At 38.2% G+C, this 17,234-nt stretch overlaps 1 protein-coding gene across 1 annotated transcript in view; it reads left to right on the top strand.

Annotated features, from left to right (window-relative positions):
* LOC133452418 (insulin receptor-like) overlaps positions 1–17,234 on the top strand; it is an 80,950-nt gene that overhangs the window by 53,861 nt on the left and 9,855 nt on the right. Inside the window, exons 8-15 of the mRNA XM_061731707.1 lie at positions 1,124–1,377; positions 7,553–7,720; positions 9,245–9,443; positions 11,243–11,529; positions 14,147–14,286; positions 14,872–15,031; positions 15,960–16,059; positions 16,146–16,213. Of these exons, the coding sequence (XP_061587691.1) occupies positions 1,124–1,377; positions 7,553–7,720; positions 9,245–9,443; positions 11,243–11,529; positions 14,147–14,286; positions 14,872–15,031; positions 15,960–16,059; positions 16,146–16,213 (1,376 nt within the window). The remainder of the gene's footprint in view (positions 1–1,123; positions 1,378–7,552; positions 7,721–9,244; positions 9,444–11,242; positions 11,530–14,146; positions 14,287–14,871; positions 15,032–15,959; positions 16,060–16,145; positions 16,214–17,234) is intronic.

The following is a 17,234-nucleotide window of genomic DNA, read 5'->3' as shown; positions in this document are numbered from 1 at the left end:
AGGCGTCCTCCAATGGGACAGGAACTCCAATGAGCTGCTTACTGGTTTGCACCGATCTATTTTTCTCTCCAAGAGCCAATGCGCTTCGTAAATCTCAGCCAGTCGATTGGCCATTCCGACCCTTTAACGCTGATCCACGGACATTTTGTAGAAATGTTTCACACTTTATGTTGATCTCCCCGAAAAGAAATTGACCCATTTAATGGGGAAAACTGCCAACTAATTTCATTCACGGGGCATTCAGTGACGAGTCAGCATGAGGATGTGCGGAGGGAACGCATCGATTGATGTGATTTGGAAAACTACCCATCACAGATTTGGTTTTAGGACGTTTATACAGCTGTGTGAGGGCTGCCGGTGCAGTTCATGTGACATGCGTGTTTTGTGAAATATTCCTTTGTCAAATGAACAAAGGGGAAAAAATAAAAAAAAAAAAACCCATCTCAGCTGAGCATGTGCAACGTTAAGGGTAATGGAAACACCTTGTGTCTGAAGTGTTTCAGATTAGGGGAAAAAAAGTAATCATGATCTGATAAGATCTTCTCAGATAATCCAAAATACTCGTTTCATCCACATTAGCCAGACTGATGAGGCTGCATTGAACTTGTGTGAAATATTGGCTAACGACTCTGTGAAATAACAAGTCAATATTGATAATCCTATTATGGCGAATAATTGAGAACATTAATCCTGATCAGTTCCTCTCAGAAACAATAATTGTACTTTTCTGTAAAATGTTAAATTGAGTTTGTCCTGATTTGGCGTTTGGTCCCCTTGATCGCACACATTTGTCCAGGTGGCTAACCTTTAAGTTCAACATCGCTCTCAACTTTTTCTTATTTGGATTTAAAGCTGTGCGGTTTAAACTGTAAAATGATTATAAGTTGATACTTTAAATGAAGGGCATAATTGGTGTAAGTTCCTCATTTCTTTTTCTGAAATAACGAAATACATATTGCATATTTTACAAGGCTCATTTCCTCTTCTAACTGGTCAGATTAAATGAGAATTAGCATAAAATGCATTTGAAATTCCGTATGCTATTCAAGTACAGCACAATTTAGGCCTACGTGAGACAAACGCTTCATTTGTTGTTTTTTTTGTTCCCTTTCTTCCACAATAGACCTTTTAAGAACGTAACTGAGTTCGATGGGCAGGACGCCTGCGGCTCCAACAGCTGGGTGATTGCAGATGTGGAGCCTCCGCGTCGAGCCACGGAGGGGGACAAAGAGCAGTCTGAGCCGGGTCATCTCATCATGCCCCTGAAGCCCTGGACTCAGTACGCCATCATGGTGAAAACACAGCTCTCCGCCTCCGACGAGCATCAGGTCCACGGAGCCAAAAGCGAGATCATCTACATCCGCACCAACGCCACAAGTAATAATAATTAATTGCAATTATGTATCATGAAAAATATCTATTACCGTATTTTCTGCACTATAAGGCGCACCTTCAATGAATGACGTATTTTAAAACTTTTTCCACATATAAGGACATTATAAGGCGCTACAGTAGAGGCTGGGGTTACGTTATGCATCCATTAGACGGTGCTGCGCTAAAGGGAATGTCAACAAAACAGTCAGATAAGTCAGTCAAACTTTATTAATAGATTACAAATCAGCTTTCTGACAACTCCATTCACTCCCAAAATGAATAAACAACTGTTTTATTATTTTCTCCGAGGTAAAGCATTAGTATTTTCGTGACCCGGTTATCTTTTAACAACAGCAAGATATAACATGTAGTGCAACATTTATATCACATAGTGGAGGGGAACTTTTCCTGCATTCAGTAAACACGTAAAAAACATTCTGATGCTGTTACGGTAAATTAAACGTTAGTGCAATCACAATATATTCAATATTGATCCATATATACTGTAAGGCGCACCGGATTATAAGGCGCATGGTCAGATTTTGAAAAAAATGAAGGCTTTTGGGTGCGCCTTATAGTGCGGAAAATACGGTACTTTACTTTTTCTGTCCGCGAGTTGCCTTTTATTAGGAAATCAGTGTTTGTGCGTTGGGCTTCTTGTGGGGCGGAAAACAGCAGTCAGTCCCACCTTGAAGTGGACATTGATTGGCTGTCCCTGTGTTTGGGCTTTTTTAGCTTGTATGCTCCCTGGGGGGGCAGTGAGTAGCAGAGAGAAGTGAAAATGGAGCAGCATGTGAAAGTTGTCGGTCCAGTGAATGGGGAATTTACATTTCTAAAACGCCCCGACGGCACCGTTGATACATGTAGAGTGATATGTGTTCTTTGTGGAAAGGACTTTGCTTACCAGCGAAGCAGCTCAAGTTTAGCCACATAAACACAAAGCACCTGGTCGTGAGCGAAGTCACAGCTAACGTTAGCAGCAACCATGTTACCGCAGCAATGCTCTTCCCCAAACTAGACTGGAGGAGAGCACCACGCGCATGCGCACGTCTGCTACCGAGAGGATGGCGAATGTTCTTGCCAAGTGGATATAAATGAATAGGACTGCATCGGTTTGAGTCTGTTTAAAAATAAATAAATGACTTTATAAAGTCACTTTTTGTTGTTCAGTGTTGTGCAAGTTCATACTCAGTTCAATTCACATAGTTTAAAAATGAACAGTTCACGTTCATAGTTCACCATTTTCCTTTTGAACTAGTTCAAATTCAGTTCATTTCAATATTTTTAGGTGAGAAGTACGAATGAAACGCCACCCTATCCTAAAACTGTTCACCGTATACCAGTGGTCTTTAACCCTGGTCTTCAGGATCCCTGTCCTGCATGTTTTACATGTTTCCCTGCTTCATCACCCTGATACAAATGACTGTCATTAACAGACTTGTGCAGACCTTGATGACAAGCTGATGACGGCCATTAATTAGAATCAGGTGTGAAGGAAACATCTAAAACATGCAGGACAGGCGTCCAGAGGACCAGGGTTGGAGACCCTGCTGTAAACAATCATGTTTTGTCCTAGTGGCTTTTCAACTTTCCTCTGAGGCTGTAAATCTCCAACATTGTAGTCCATCATCAGTTTGTCTACCTGTTGCAGGTAAATCAACCCCCTGAAGGTGCAGCAGTGGGACTGGGGTCGTTTGGGGATGTTGGGTCTTCTTGGCCTTTCCTGATCACTTTTTTTTGATTGTCAAGGACTTGCAGATATTTTCTCACACTGGACGGATGCTTTAATTCCACATGACGTTTTGAATTTAGTAGGCAGATGCACGAGGCAGACGCTCGGACTTGTTTTCTAGGCGCAGGTGGACATAGTTTGCTTAGAAAGTTTAGATTTTTATCGTCGGACTCTTTGGGAGACAATGTGTAAAATTCTCGCAAATCATAAGCGGAGGCATCATCTGACGCTGTGTTTGCAACGTCTGTCTCTTCACTGGTCATGTAAAGACTGCACCGGGCTCGGACCACCGTTGCCATGGAGCTGGTGCCCGTTGTTATGCTGGTGTGTGTGTTGCATTGTGGGTAATGTAGTGTGAAGTCGTCGTCTCGTAGAGTATTTTAAATGTACGCACTGGTGAAATGAGAAGGATTATTCCGTAATTGGACCTAAACACTGAAGCTGAAACTCACATAATCTGAACAGTTAAAATTCCAGTTTGTGATTTACAGAATGAACACGTTCACGTTCTAGTTTATTTGCAAATACGTTGCGTTCAGTTCAACGTTCTCACAGAAATGAACGTGTTCAATGAATGCGTTGATTTGAACGTGTTCATGCACAACACTGTTGTTGTTATATATCAATCTTTTGATCTGCCACAAAAATGTAATGAATTTAAAAGGAAAACACTGCAATAGTTGTATTGTGTTCATCATGTCTTCAGATTTATAGCTTTGTGGTTTTCTTTTGTTCAGATAAGGATCCGTAGTTCTTACCTTCAAACTTTACTTACAGTTTCGGTGGAAGTTCCGCCGAAACTGTCAGTAAAAGTTTGAAGTAAAAGTTTGAAGGTAAGAACTACGGATCCTTATCTGAACAAAAGAAAACCACAAAGCCGAAAACACCTCAAGTTTAGGGCTTTTTTCAGCAATTTTTAGGTGAGATTAAAAAAAAGATTAATTAATTACAGATCTTAATCGTTTGACAGCACTAATTATAATAATACATAAGTTTTATATAGCGCTTTTCTAGGTACCCAAAGACACTTTACAAAAACACAAAGCAAAAAGAGACAAATGGACAATAAACACAGTACATACAAACACATACTGTACAGACACTCAAATGGTGGGAAATGTAAGCATTGATGGGTTCTATCAAAACGTTCCTTTCGATACATTTCAATTATGAAAGAGTTTTTGCACATTGTTGAATTGTGTTTGTCGGATTTCATCTGTATAACAACTGCTGCAACCGCTGGTTAATTTAAAGGAACATATTTTACCATGTAAAGCATCCCTCAACCAGTTTTCCTAGTTAACAGGTCGGCCTGTTACGAGCAGCACGGCACTATCCGCCGTCCAGTGAGGAGAGAATATCACACTTGAGCGGGCTTGATTTGTCTAATCTGCCCTGTTCCTCAGTGGAAATGCAAACCACCCATCTCTTTTTCTTTCTTTTTTTTCCTGCTGTCTCAAAGAAAACATGAGTAAAACAGCTGCGGCAGGTGCTGTGCTACACAGGTTTTATGGACAACAATAAAAGAAATGGCAAGACAAACTTGTTCAACAACCCTCTCTCTTGTCCATCTGCACGCTGCTAGGACCGGTATCTTCGCTTTATAACTAGCACACGGTCACTTTATATAACTTCTACAGTCCGGCCTAAAAGATGGTCTTTCCTGAAACGGATATACTGCATGAAATTAAATGGCAGACGGAAAAAAATCTAATTACGATGAGACGTTGTGGAGTAATTGCTGCAGTTCTTCAATCAGGATTATCAGTAGAACTTTGCTGCATCAAACCGCAGTTTAACAGATCCGTAAACCATAATAATTTATGGTCTAATAAATTCCCACAATTGAAAAGGTCATTTTATTGTCATGTAATAAGATTCAGCTATTTTCAGGGTCGTTCTGTTGTGCTGTTTTATTGAATGGTGGAGACACGCCTCTATTTTTCTGTCTCACTGCTGTCAAAATGTCTTTGGTAAAACAACAGGGAAGAGGAAGACAGATACTGTGATTTGCCTCTGGTGCCAACAACCTGCAAAGTCCCACCTCGTGCAAGGTGTCCGCATCAGTCAGTCACACAGTCATGGTCCAGCTCTTCCTCACCACTTAAAATACTTTGCAATCCACAAAGCGTCATGTGCATGTGAGGTTAATCTCAGTGATGTTGGTCTATCCACTTCTTTCAGACATGGTATGTTTGTTTTTTTTTGGATGAAACCGTGTCAATGAGGACGCACCTTTCTCACACGAAACAGGCTTCCAGCACAGTGCATAAGTCAGTCAGCCGTGTCAAGGGAGGGTTGTTTTCTACCCGTTTGGCGACTGCTGCAGGTTCCCTGTCTGTGTAATGTCTCACCAGCATACCTCATCAGAAGGGCAAAGCTGTCATTGCGTATAACCAGCTTCCGGTGAAACTCGGTCTGGCAATGTGGTCTGACAAGTAGGGTGCATTGTCATAAAACTAGGACGATATAATCACACTTTCACAATGATGCGTAGGCTGCTGCGTCTCCTCAGGGTTTAGTTTTGATGTCCCCGCATGCCGCCACTTTGTCACAAGCAGTCTGTTGGCAACACTTGTCGTCTTAATGTAAAGCTTTGATTATTAGAAACGCTAGTCCATTTCAGGCCTGGAGACGCTATGAGCCTCGTGGGGATGTCAGTCATTGTTGAAACCAGAACCTGATAACCAGAACATGTGTAAATGGAATGGGATATTCAAAAAAAAAAAAAAAAAAAATGTGCATTTTAGCAGACAGAGCTGTTTATGGATGTTCAAATCCCACTAACAGCCACATGGTGTTTCACAAATAACTCACTCAACTCATGCAGATCATACCTCAAGGGATTCATATCAGTTTGTCACCAGAGGTTTTTAGTCTGATTACCAGGATTAGTACGACCAGCTTGAAACAATTCAAGAACCAAATCTGAAAACCGAATTAACTGCATAGAAAATAAATATTCTTTTAAAAATTGATTGATTTAGATTCAATTAAGAGACTACAACTGAATCTACAAAACAAAAACCAGAGGTGTCAAGTAAAGAAGTACAAATACTTCGTTACCTTACTTAAGTAGAATTTTTTTTTATCTATACTTCACTGGAGTAATTATTTTTAAGACGATTTTTTCCTTTATTCCTTAAATTTTCATGCAAATATCTGTACTTTTTACTCCTTACATTTTAAAAACAGCCTCGTTACTCTATTTCATTTCGGCCTTTAATAAAAACTATCCAGTTAAATTGCTCCATCCAGATAGAGTGAATTTGGTTGTGGTTGTTTCAGATGTTCTTGTCCAGTTTTGTTCTTACATCCGTTGCCCTCAGATTCCTGCAACTAAACTTGGATGTACATTCCAATAAAGGTTAGGATAAATGATAACATGCCTCTGAAGTTTGACTTTTTGCACCTTTACAATACTTATAGGCAACTAGTCATCATATCTGCTGCTCTCTGAAACACATGTTAATGCTCAATAGTACACATATATGGTTCTTTAATATATTTGCATTATACTAAGATGCATTCATTTTCAATGGCTTTTGTCCTTAATGGCTTTTTCCCCCTTACATTACTTTTACTTTTATACTTTAAGTAGTTTTGAAACCAGTACTTTTATACTTTTACTTGAGTAAAAAACTTGAGTTGATACTTCAACTTCTACAGGAGTATTTTTAAACTCTAGTATCTATACTTCTACCTGAGTAATGAATGTGAATACTTTTGACACCTCCCACAAAAACATTAACACAGCATAAAACACATTTCCTGTTGAGCAGAAATAATAAATAAATGAAATAAATAAATATTTCCCTCTGGTCTTCATTGACTTGTGAAACAAAGACGTCAACTGTAAACCAAAACTCTACATCCTCAAACTGTACACCTGACCCACATCAGTGTGAAAGCTGACAACCAAACCGGGGGGAAATACCCAGAGAAGGCAGCTGTAGTCGCATACCAGTGTGTGCCAGTAAGTGTCACATTATTTCACAGATATCTGATATGCAAAGTAGATCGAAACATTGCAATGCTATTTTTAACAAAGCAAATAGTCATTAGTAGATTTGTGCCAATTGGTACCCACTACACCACACACTTGTGTTGTTATTGATATTCATGAATTTACTTTGTAGTTTTTTGGGGGGTTTTTTGCTGTAAACTTTTTTTTCCTTCAAAAATTTGCAGGAAATTGGAAACTATAAACTGAATAATTAATCAGTGGAAATTCTATTTTGAACAGTAATAGTTGAACTCTTATTTTGAAAGGGAAATCAGCTTGGCAAGGTATTTGACAGTTGCAGGTTCTTGTCAGTTAAACCCTATACTGCCTGAAAGGCATGACATTTATTTCCCAGTATTATCAAAGTAATATTGCTTCATCCCTAATGAGCAGAAGCTGTTTCTTATTTTCTTATCAATTATTTTTGTAATGTCTTCCAGAACCCTCAGTCCCAATGGACCCCATCTCGTCTGCCAACTCTTCCTCTCAGATCATCCTCAAGTGGAAACCTCCTAACGACCCCAACGGCAACATCACCCACTACCTGGTCATTTATCAGCGCCAGCCCGAGGCCGCTGAGCTCTACAAGTTTGACTACTGCCAAAAGGGTGAGCCACATATTTTGTGATTTGCTCTTCTTGTGTCTACTTGTGGGTTTGCGTTTTGTGTGTCTGTCTGAATACAAGCATTTTCTTCTATATTTATACAAGCTCTCTCTTGTGACTGAATTCTACTTGCATCTCATCTTCCACGAAGCACGTTTTCATATCATAATCATTAAAAATGTGGGATAAGAATTAGGGCTGGGCGATATGGACCAAAAGTCATATCTGGATATTTTCTAGCTGAATGGCGATACTCTATATATATCGATATTTTTTATTTGCCATAATTGGGGTTTCCCCCAAAGCATTATAGCATAGCATCTCTGTTAGCTTCATTTTTTTCTGAGGCAAACCCTTAAAAAAACAGTCAGTTTTAATACAAAGCCTCGTGTCAAATGTCACACAGGTTCCTTTATTAACAGAGGTCTGCACAATATCAAAATAAACAAATTAAATAAAAATAAACTGCCTGCATATATAGAATAAAAATGCTTGTTGAATAAAATAAAACAAATATCCCTTTCCTGCATAACAATTAAATTAAAATACACTGTGCAATTAATACAATGTAGACAGTAACAGGCAGACTTTTCCACTGAGGTTGACAGTTGTGCAAATAACAAAACATATGTGCAAATCTCAAATAAAACATTCAAGTCAATTTGTCACAAAAAGCTATATCAAAATCGTTAAAAAAAAAAAAAAAGTTTTTAATAATCGATATAAACGATATTGTCTCGTACCATATCGCGTTTGAAAATATATCGATATATATTAAAATCTCGATATATCGCCCAGCCCTAATAAGAATCATTTATCGTTGGCGTTCTGCTGGGAGCTTTTATCGTGTCCCTGTCAAAGTTATTTCACTCACATTCTCCATCAGTGTGTTGCAGCGTTTCCTGTTTGTTAATTGGACTGCACTCATTTGAGACTTGTGCCGTATCAAAAGTGACACTCAGTCCTACTCTGTAAGACTTTGAACTTTATGTAAAAAAGAATGGCAGGCGCCCACCTCTAGGACGGGAGTTCAACTAGTTCAGAAGACATGGCACATGAAAGGCTTTCATGACAATACATTTGTGAAAAAAAAATGGTTAACAATGCCCTCTGTGTGGCTCAGGTTCAGGCAGAGTTCATTCACATTTCTCTTGATTGAATCATTTTGGACACAGCCTGATGTGTGCCGGTGTCTTGCCGTCAATGCCCATCTGTGTTAGCACAATACCAGAGTTTCCTCTTTAGAACTGCCATAATGCCTTCCCATGTAGACGGATAGGAGCATGCAGGAAGATTGTGTCAGTGATAATTTATCTCCACTAGAGTGGTTGAAGACTTGGGGTTGACAATGACAGACAAGCCCTGAGGGTGTGTGTGGGTGGATGTGTGTGTGTATGTGTTAGGATACAGTGCATATGATCTTGTTGAATATCTGTGTTTGTTACACCAGTCATCCAATTCTTTCTGGGTCTTTTTTTTTTTTTTCCCCACCCCCTCCGGTTGCCATGTCTGGCCCCATGTCAACAGGGATGAAATTGCCATCGCGGGTGCCCACTCAGGTGGACAGTGATGAGGAGCAGAAATGGAACCAGACGGAGGAGCAGGGCCAGGGAGCCCGATGCTGCGCCTGTCCAAAAACCGAAAAGGAGCTCAAGAAGGAGAAGGAGGACTCGGAGTACCGCAAAACCTTTGAGAATTACCTCCACAATGAAGTGTTTGAGATCAAGTAAGACTGATACATTTTTGTTTGTTTGTTCTTTATTGTTTATGAGTGCTATTAAGTAGGGATGGGCGGTAAATTACTAGAAAAAATTATCACGATCATTTCTGGCATTTATCCCGATAACAATAAAAAAAATTCCGATTCAACTCCACCTTTGTAACTATAAATCTATCACCACATTCAGTCGTTGGAGCCCCAAATCACTGCTCTAAAAGAATACTAAATGCTACTAAACTACACCAATTAAATTGAATGAATAAAAACCAATTAAATTAGTCCACCTGTACTGCAAAACTGTAATGACTCAAATGAAAGAAGTTTGAAATGTAAGAACAGATTCAACATTTATTCAAACTGCATGGCTTAAACAGTGGGATAACAGTGCAAATAGCAAAAGTACCATTATCGTTCAAGTTTTCTTAGCTTATAAAATCACAAAGTAGAAAAAAATACTTGATAAATAAAGAAACAGGACAAATAAATAAAAGTTCACTGAAAATAAAATCCCATCAGTGATGACCTCTTCTAATATAAATAAAATGTGCAAATTAACCTGTGGTTGGAACATGCCACAAATTAGATACTATTGCAATTTTTTTCGTAATAGTCAAACGTTCAAAATGTAACAACCATTTCCTTCTGTTTTTGCAGACTCTGCATATAATAGATGATGTTTGCTCCTCGCCTCTCTTTTTAAATCCAAACCAGTTCCAGAGCTGGAGCTGGAGCCTCGTTTAACAACGAGCTCCTCGCTCTCAGATCCGCCTTCCGCCATCTTTGTTACACAAAAACGTCATCAACGGGAATTTATCGCTTTTACCGCAAAATGACAAATTCTTACCGTGGGGAATTTTTTTGACGGTATATCGTGAACGGTAAAATATCGCCCATTCCTACTATTAAGCTACTTTTCACAATTAGAAATGTACTAAATTATTATATTATTTATAGATTTAAATGAGCTTAAATTCAATGATCTGGTGGACTTCAAAACTGCACAGCTCATGTTCTAAATCAACAATAACATGCTGCCAAAATATCCAAAATATGTTCAATTTAAGACAAAGCCATTACAACCTCAGAGGGGAGAGAGATACAGGAAATCAACAATCAGAACCAACACCAAACTGAAATGCACTACAGTGGCAGCGGTGAATGTTTGGAATAAATTAGATAGAGATTTGAAATTATGTAGAACCTTAACTTTATTTAAAAAAAACATTGAAAAGAAGGATGATTTCCTTATATTAAATTAATAATGAAGTCATTAAATTAATGGCTTGATGTTGATTTGGGTATTTATGTAATTGGTGATTTGCTTAGATTTTTTAAGGATGAAGGAAACATGTAGACTGCACCTTTATTTTAAAAATCTTTTGTATTTTTTGAGGAATGTTTGTTATCCCCACAGAGGCAATTTGTTTTACTGGCAGTTTTTCTCTTACTTTTTGCTTTTATTTCATTAATTTAATTAATCTTTTTGAGGGTAGGCAAATAATAAGCTTTGCTTCAGCCTACCCCTTTTTCGGGCTAGATGTTATTTGTTTATTTGTATACTGGAAACTTTTTTGTTAGGTTTTCTTTGAATATTGTATTCGTTTTCTTGTTGTCGTTTTTATTCTTGTTTTTTTTTATTTTTTTTTTGTGTCATGACCGAAAATAAACTAAACTAAATGACCTTTCAGATAATCCTTAATGTCCTCACGTCGTCAAAATCATCCCAGTGCTCTGTTGACTTTCTCTCACACAAAAAAGAAACATGTCCTGACAAAAACCCATCAATTGTGCTGTGTGTCGTCCAGACGCTCCAGACAGCGGCGCTCGGTGATGGGCATCGCCAACAGGACGCAGCACTTCCTCACGACCGCCCCCAGCCCAGCGGGCGGCACCGGGACCCCCGACAACGAGGACGTGGAGACCTTCGAGAGCACCAAGACCATGGTCACCGTCCACGCCAAGGAGTACGCCGTCATCTCGCACCTGCGCCATTTCACCAGCTACCAGATTGAGATCCACGCCTGCAACCACCCGGTTATCGACGCGCGCTGCAGCATGGCAACGTACGTCAGCGCCCGCACCCTGCCTGAAGGTGAGACAGAGAGCACTGATACCTGAAGCTGTGTAAGCTGATTTTTATGTTTTTATCCTCCTTGTGGAATTGTTTTTATTACCAAAATATTATTTTTTTTTTAAAATTATTTTAATGATGATAGCTTTGGCTTTGTTTAGACTTTTTAGGTACACATTTTCCTTGTGTCTTAAATGTAGGATAAGGGATTACTATAATCTGTACTTTGTGAACTGCTGTCACGCCTTGTTAGCAAGCTGGTAGCAGTTACACCACATCTAAGCTTTTACTAATGGCTTTAAGGTCATTTGGCTACCAGCCAAGTTAAAATTAAAATGCATTAATGTGGATGTAATTTTACATAATAACTGTGCCACACTAAAAAGAAGAAGAAAAAAAAAACCTAAAACAACAATGTCTGCTGCAAGTATCAGTAAAAATGTAAGCACTTGCAGACTGTGTGGATTGTCATGGAAACAAAGTGTTTTTCGGCCCTGGTGTTTACCCGTGTTGGGTAAATGATGGAAGAAGAGATGGAGGAAAAAAACTGTTGATATTTGTGTCACAAGAAAAGTTCTGATGAGAAAAAGCTGGCTATTAAAACCGTAATGTTGTGGTTGGGTTTTTATCTGCGTCTAGTTTGCCCAGCACGCCGTTCTATCGGCGTTTCCTTACTGAAGAGGGTTTTCCAGACCTTTTAAATCAGCCAGCTTCAGTTGCTGCTTGATTTTTGGATTTAGGTTGAGATCAGGACTTTCAATGCTTTTGTAGTCTGTTAAGGGTCTTTATTCATCTCCAGTATCTTATCTGTTTCATGCATTTGGCTGAATGTGAGCACTATAGCCTGGTTACGCGTGATACACATTGTGCTACTCATGCCAACAGGAATCTCGCTTTTTTCATGAATATTACTAGTGGTTTGCACCTTGTCGTAAACCATTTGTATTTACATCTCTGCATTGTAGATTTTTTTTTTTTTTTTTTTTTTTTACTTTGTCTGCACACATATTAATGGTTACCAGTAATACCATGCTGGTAAAAACCTAAGGCATATATATGTGCATTGTTACTATATTTAATACACACACACATACATATATATACACATACAAACCCAGTGGTTTTTTTTTTCTGCATTGTAGATTTTGACAAAGATACCTCTGCCAAGAAGCTATCTTTGGAGTATTCTTGACTTCTGCTGATGTTACAGGGTTTTTCTATTTGAAAATGTACCAAACTGACGATATGGTCATATATCTGAAGATGTAGTAAACAAGTGTGTCACGACTTCTGGCACGTCAACAAGAGGGGGACCATTAATTATTATAAAGTGTACGCCGTAGATTTTCTGACAGTTTTGAGTGCACGATCTGGGTGCTTGTGGAGAACTTCACAAAGACAGGAGTGTTATGGTGAAACACAGTAATGCTCTTTTAATAAGTGTAAGTACAAGAGTACATGGTTTGGATGATAGCCCGTTTGGATGATAGCTCGTCTTGAAGTAGCGAGGGAAAGGCCAAGGCCTGGCCTCCTTTTCAGTCAGTGCTTTTTAGTCCCTGAAAGTCAAGGTACATTGCTTTAATATGGCTGTAATTCATTAATGGAAGTGTCCATATTTTTGTTAAAGCTGAACATGTACACTTCGATTACACACCTTGATTGTTTTATTTTAAATCCATTATCAATCAATCAATCAATCATTTCATTTATTTCAAACCAACAAAACCACAACTCTCGTACTACAAAAGAAGAACAGAAAGTTACAGGACACCATTGAACAGAACAAACAACAATACCAACAACAGACACTATAACAAAACAAAAACAAACACTGTTTGAAAAGGGGATGGCAGAAGCAAAGATTATTAATTTCCATCCCCCGCCAACACGCATATAACAAAGACAACCATAACACAAAGTTACTCCCTTATACCCCTCTTCCCCTCAATCATTTCATTTCTTTACATCAGTTTATCTCCTCTTCCCTTTTATACATTTCAAAGACTGCTTTTCTGTACTTACTTTTAAATTGACTGACACTTTGACTAAGTTTAATTTCATCTTCTAAGCTGTTCCACAGAATAACCCCTCCAACAGAAACACACATACTTTTAAGAGTTGATCTTACACTTTGTTGTTGCAATTTAAGTTTTCCTCTTAAGTCATACCTTTTACAACCTTCCCTGTCATGAAATAATTTTTGAATTATACTTGGAAGAAGATAGTTTTTCGCTTTATACATGATTAGTGCAGTTTTCAATTTTACCAAGTCAAAAAATTTTAATGCAGAGGCCTTAAGAAAAAGTAGATTAATGTGATCATTGAACCTGACATTGAAAACTGTTCGTATGGCTCTTTTTTGTAATATGTATAGAGGCAACAGGTTGGTTTTATACGCATTACCCCAGACTTCCACACAGTAACTCAAATATGGCAAAACAAAAGAATAATATAAAATAAGTAGAGACTGTTGGTTAAGTATGAACCCAGATTATCCTGGTGTATAAAGACAAAGAAATCAAAAGAGGCTTAGAAAATCGATGAAAGAAGAACTTAAATGTCTTTAAATTTATTTTACCACAAACCAGCCAAAGCTTTATCAGAAACCTGAAGCCAATGCTGCTTTTGCTTTCTGCAGAAAGAGCTGATGACATCTTAGGTCCCATCACTTGTGATGTGACGGAGAGCACGGTGCACATAACCTGGCAAGAACCCACAAGCCCCAACGGCATAATAATTCTGTACGAGGTCAACTACAAGAAAGTAGGAGACAGTGAGGTAAAGACATGCACACACCCACCCACACATCTGCACACTCATCTGTCATGCTTTGGTGCTTTAGTACATGTAGTGATTTAAATCTTGGGGGGGGGGGGGTTGAGTAGGAGTTCACTGTTGGGTCACTCCAACACAGAAAGGAACCTTTACTCTATTTATAATTGAAAACAGCAAATCGAGTGACTAATATGTGCAAGAAATTCAATTTGTTCCTTCCTTAAACTGTCCTCAAAGCACAGCTACAAAGAGAATTAATGCTTATTTTGTGGCTCGTACTTTGAAATTTGGCTCAGTAATTTGTTTGATAACCCTAATAGCGTTGTAATTTTAGCAATGGACAATGTTTTAGTTGCCTTGGAGATGAGTCGGCAAAACATCCACTTGATGGAAGACTGTTATTTTCTGTGGAAAATGTATTTTTTGTGAAATTACTCAGGGCTTTTTTCTGTGGAGACATAAATAATGAACCAATTTGAGGACAGCGAGGCATTTGCAGATGAATAATCAGTCACGATATTAATTTACATGTCAGGGATAAATGAAGCCACTTAACACTGCCTGACCCTGCGTGCCTGCCTTCTGCAGGAGCTGCATTACTGTGTGTCACGGAACATGTACAAAATGACCCGTGGCTGCAAGCTGAAAGTAATGCATCCTGGGAACTACTCCGTGAAGATCCGGGCCACCTCGCTGGCTGGGAACGGATCGTGGACCGAGTACACGTACTTCTACGTGAAGGATGCAAGTAAGTTTCTGTAAAGATGAGCTGAGCCCACGTGTAGTTTTAACTTTTGATGTAGAAATCACCAAAAAGCTGCTTCACACTTCTAAGAAGCAGCATTTTACTCCGTCAATATCCTGAGGGATTGTCAGGAAAAGCCACCCATCGTAATTTGGACTCCCATTAGGGCTGGGCGATATATCGAGATTTTAATATATATCGATATATTTTCAAACGCGATATGGTACGAGACAATATCGTTTATATCGATTAAAAAAAAAAAAAACATTTTTTTTTTTTAAAGGATTTTGATATAGCTTATTTTGTGACAAATTGACTTGAATGTTTTATTTGAGATTTGCACAAATGTTTTGTTATTTGCACAACTGTCAACCTCAGTGGAAAAGTCTGCCTGTTACTGTCTACATTGTATTAATTGCACAGTGTATTTTAATTTAATTGTTATGCAGGAAAGGGATATTTGTTTTATTTTATTCAAGAAGCATTTTTATTTTATATATGCAGGCAGTTTATTTTTATTTAATTTGTTTATTTTGATATTGTGCAGACCTCTGTTAATAAAGGTACCTGTGTGACATTTGGCACGAGGCTTTGTATTAAAACTGACTGTTTTTTTAAGGGTTTGCCTCAGAAAAAAATTAAGCTAACAGAGATGCTATGCTATAATGCTTTGGGGGAAACCCCAATTATGGCACAGAAAAAATATCGATATATATCGAGTATCGCCATTCAGCTAGAAATTATCGAGATATGACTTTTGGTCCATATCGCCCAGCCCTAACTCCCATCTCAGTTTTCTTTTCTGACATTCACAAATGAGAGAGGTTATGTTCCCAGTGCAGCGTTTAGATCGTAGCTGTGTAGATCTGCAGCTTGTTTTTGTACTTGACCTGGAAAGTGACACGTTGTTTTCGGGGTTGTTTTTGAACAGGCGATCCTCTCTACGTTGTGAAGATCATTATTGGACCAATTATCTGCTTTGTGCTGCTGCTGTTTGTGGCCGTGGCCGGATTCGTCGTGTTCAAGAAGAAGTACAAAAATATCACATCTTCTTCAGATATTACTCTCTTTATTTCATTATTTTGTGAGTAATAAATGTTTTTCGTTCTCCTTTCAGTCAAACTCAAGGGCCCAGCGGTCCCATCTACGCATCCTCCAATCCTGAGTACCTCAGTGCTAATGATGGTGAGCAAAGAGTTTCAAATCTTTCATTAAAATCATTTTATTGAAGCTTTATTTCTGATTTATTAAAGATTGTAACTACTAAAACAGTTTCTAAATATTGACCACACCTGGATGCTTGCTTTTTCACATGTATATAGATGATTCATTTTATATGAGTGAAATAGTTCAATAACAGTTGAGTGTCTTTTTTTGTGTTAAAGCAACAATACAGATGATCCATAAATCATTGTTGTTAACTGTAAAATGTAATTTGTGGTGCTGTTTCTCTGTTCACAGCTACTGTGTTCAAATGAATTCTAATGCAAATACTTGTATATTTCCAAACGTTTCCCAAAGAACATGATTAATCCCCAGATTTCAGCGTTATCTGGAACTTTGTAGCTTAAACGTACTTCTTTCTTTAAAAGATCCATTCATTCAGTGAAACCCTTTCAAAAATGCCTTTTTTTAGAAATAGAAAGCCTTTATTATCATTATACTTGTACAATGAAATTAGGCAGCAGCTTCGTCAAAGTGCACACATGCAAAGACTATGTAAACAAGTACTGTAAACAACAAAATGAAAAAAAAAGGAAACATAAATATATATATATATATACACTATAAAAAAAGAGTGAATGGGAGGATAAAAATGTACATGAATGGGTGGAGGAATATTGCACTTGAAAGGATGGAAGTGTATTGCACATAGATAGGTAAGGAATATTGGAACATTATTGATAGGAAATAGAAAATATTGCACAGTATGAGGTAGTTTATTGGTTAAGAAAGTTCACAGCTTTGGGGAAGAAGCTGTCCCTTAGTCTTTTTGTTTTTGGCACGTAAACTGACTTTGATTAGGTTTCTTTGTTAGTTAAATGTTCAAGAGCAAGGAAATAAGAACGATTGAACGATTCTCTGCAGTATTAGAGAAATCTGGCTGTTGATTCTTCATCTTGATATTGAGATTAATGATCCTTCAACCTGTTACTCCCACAGACCTGCTTTCTTAAAGTACTTAACTGTAAGATGAAAATGTGTT

This window comes from Cololabis saira, chromosome 10, assembly GCF_033807715.1.
Source record: "Cololabis saira isolate AMF1-May2022 chromosome 10, fColSai1.1, whole genome shotgun sequence".
In the NCBI taxonomy this organism is placed as follows: domain Eukaryota; kingdom Metazoa; phylum Chordata; class Actinopteri; order Beloniformes; family Belonidae; genus Cololabis; species Cololabis saira.
This window is presented reverse-complemented; position numbering and strand designations above follow the sequence as displayed.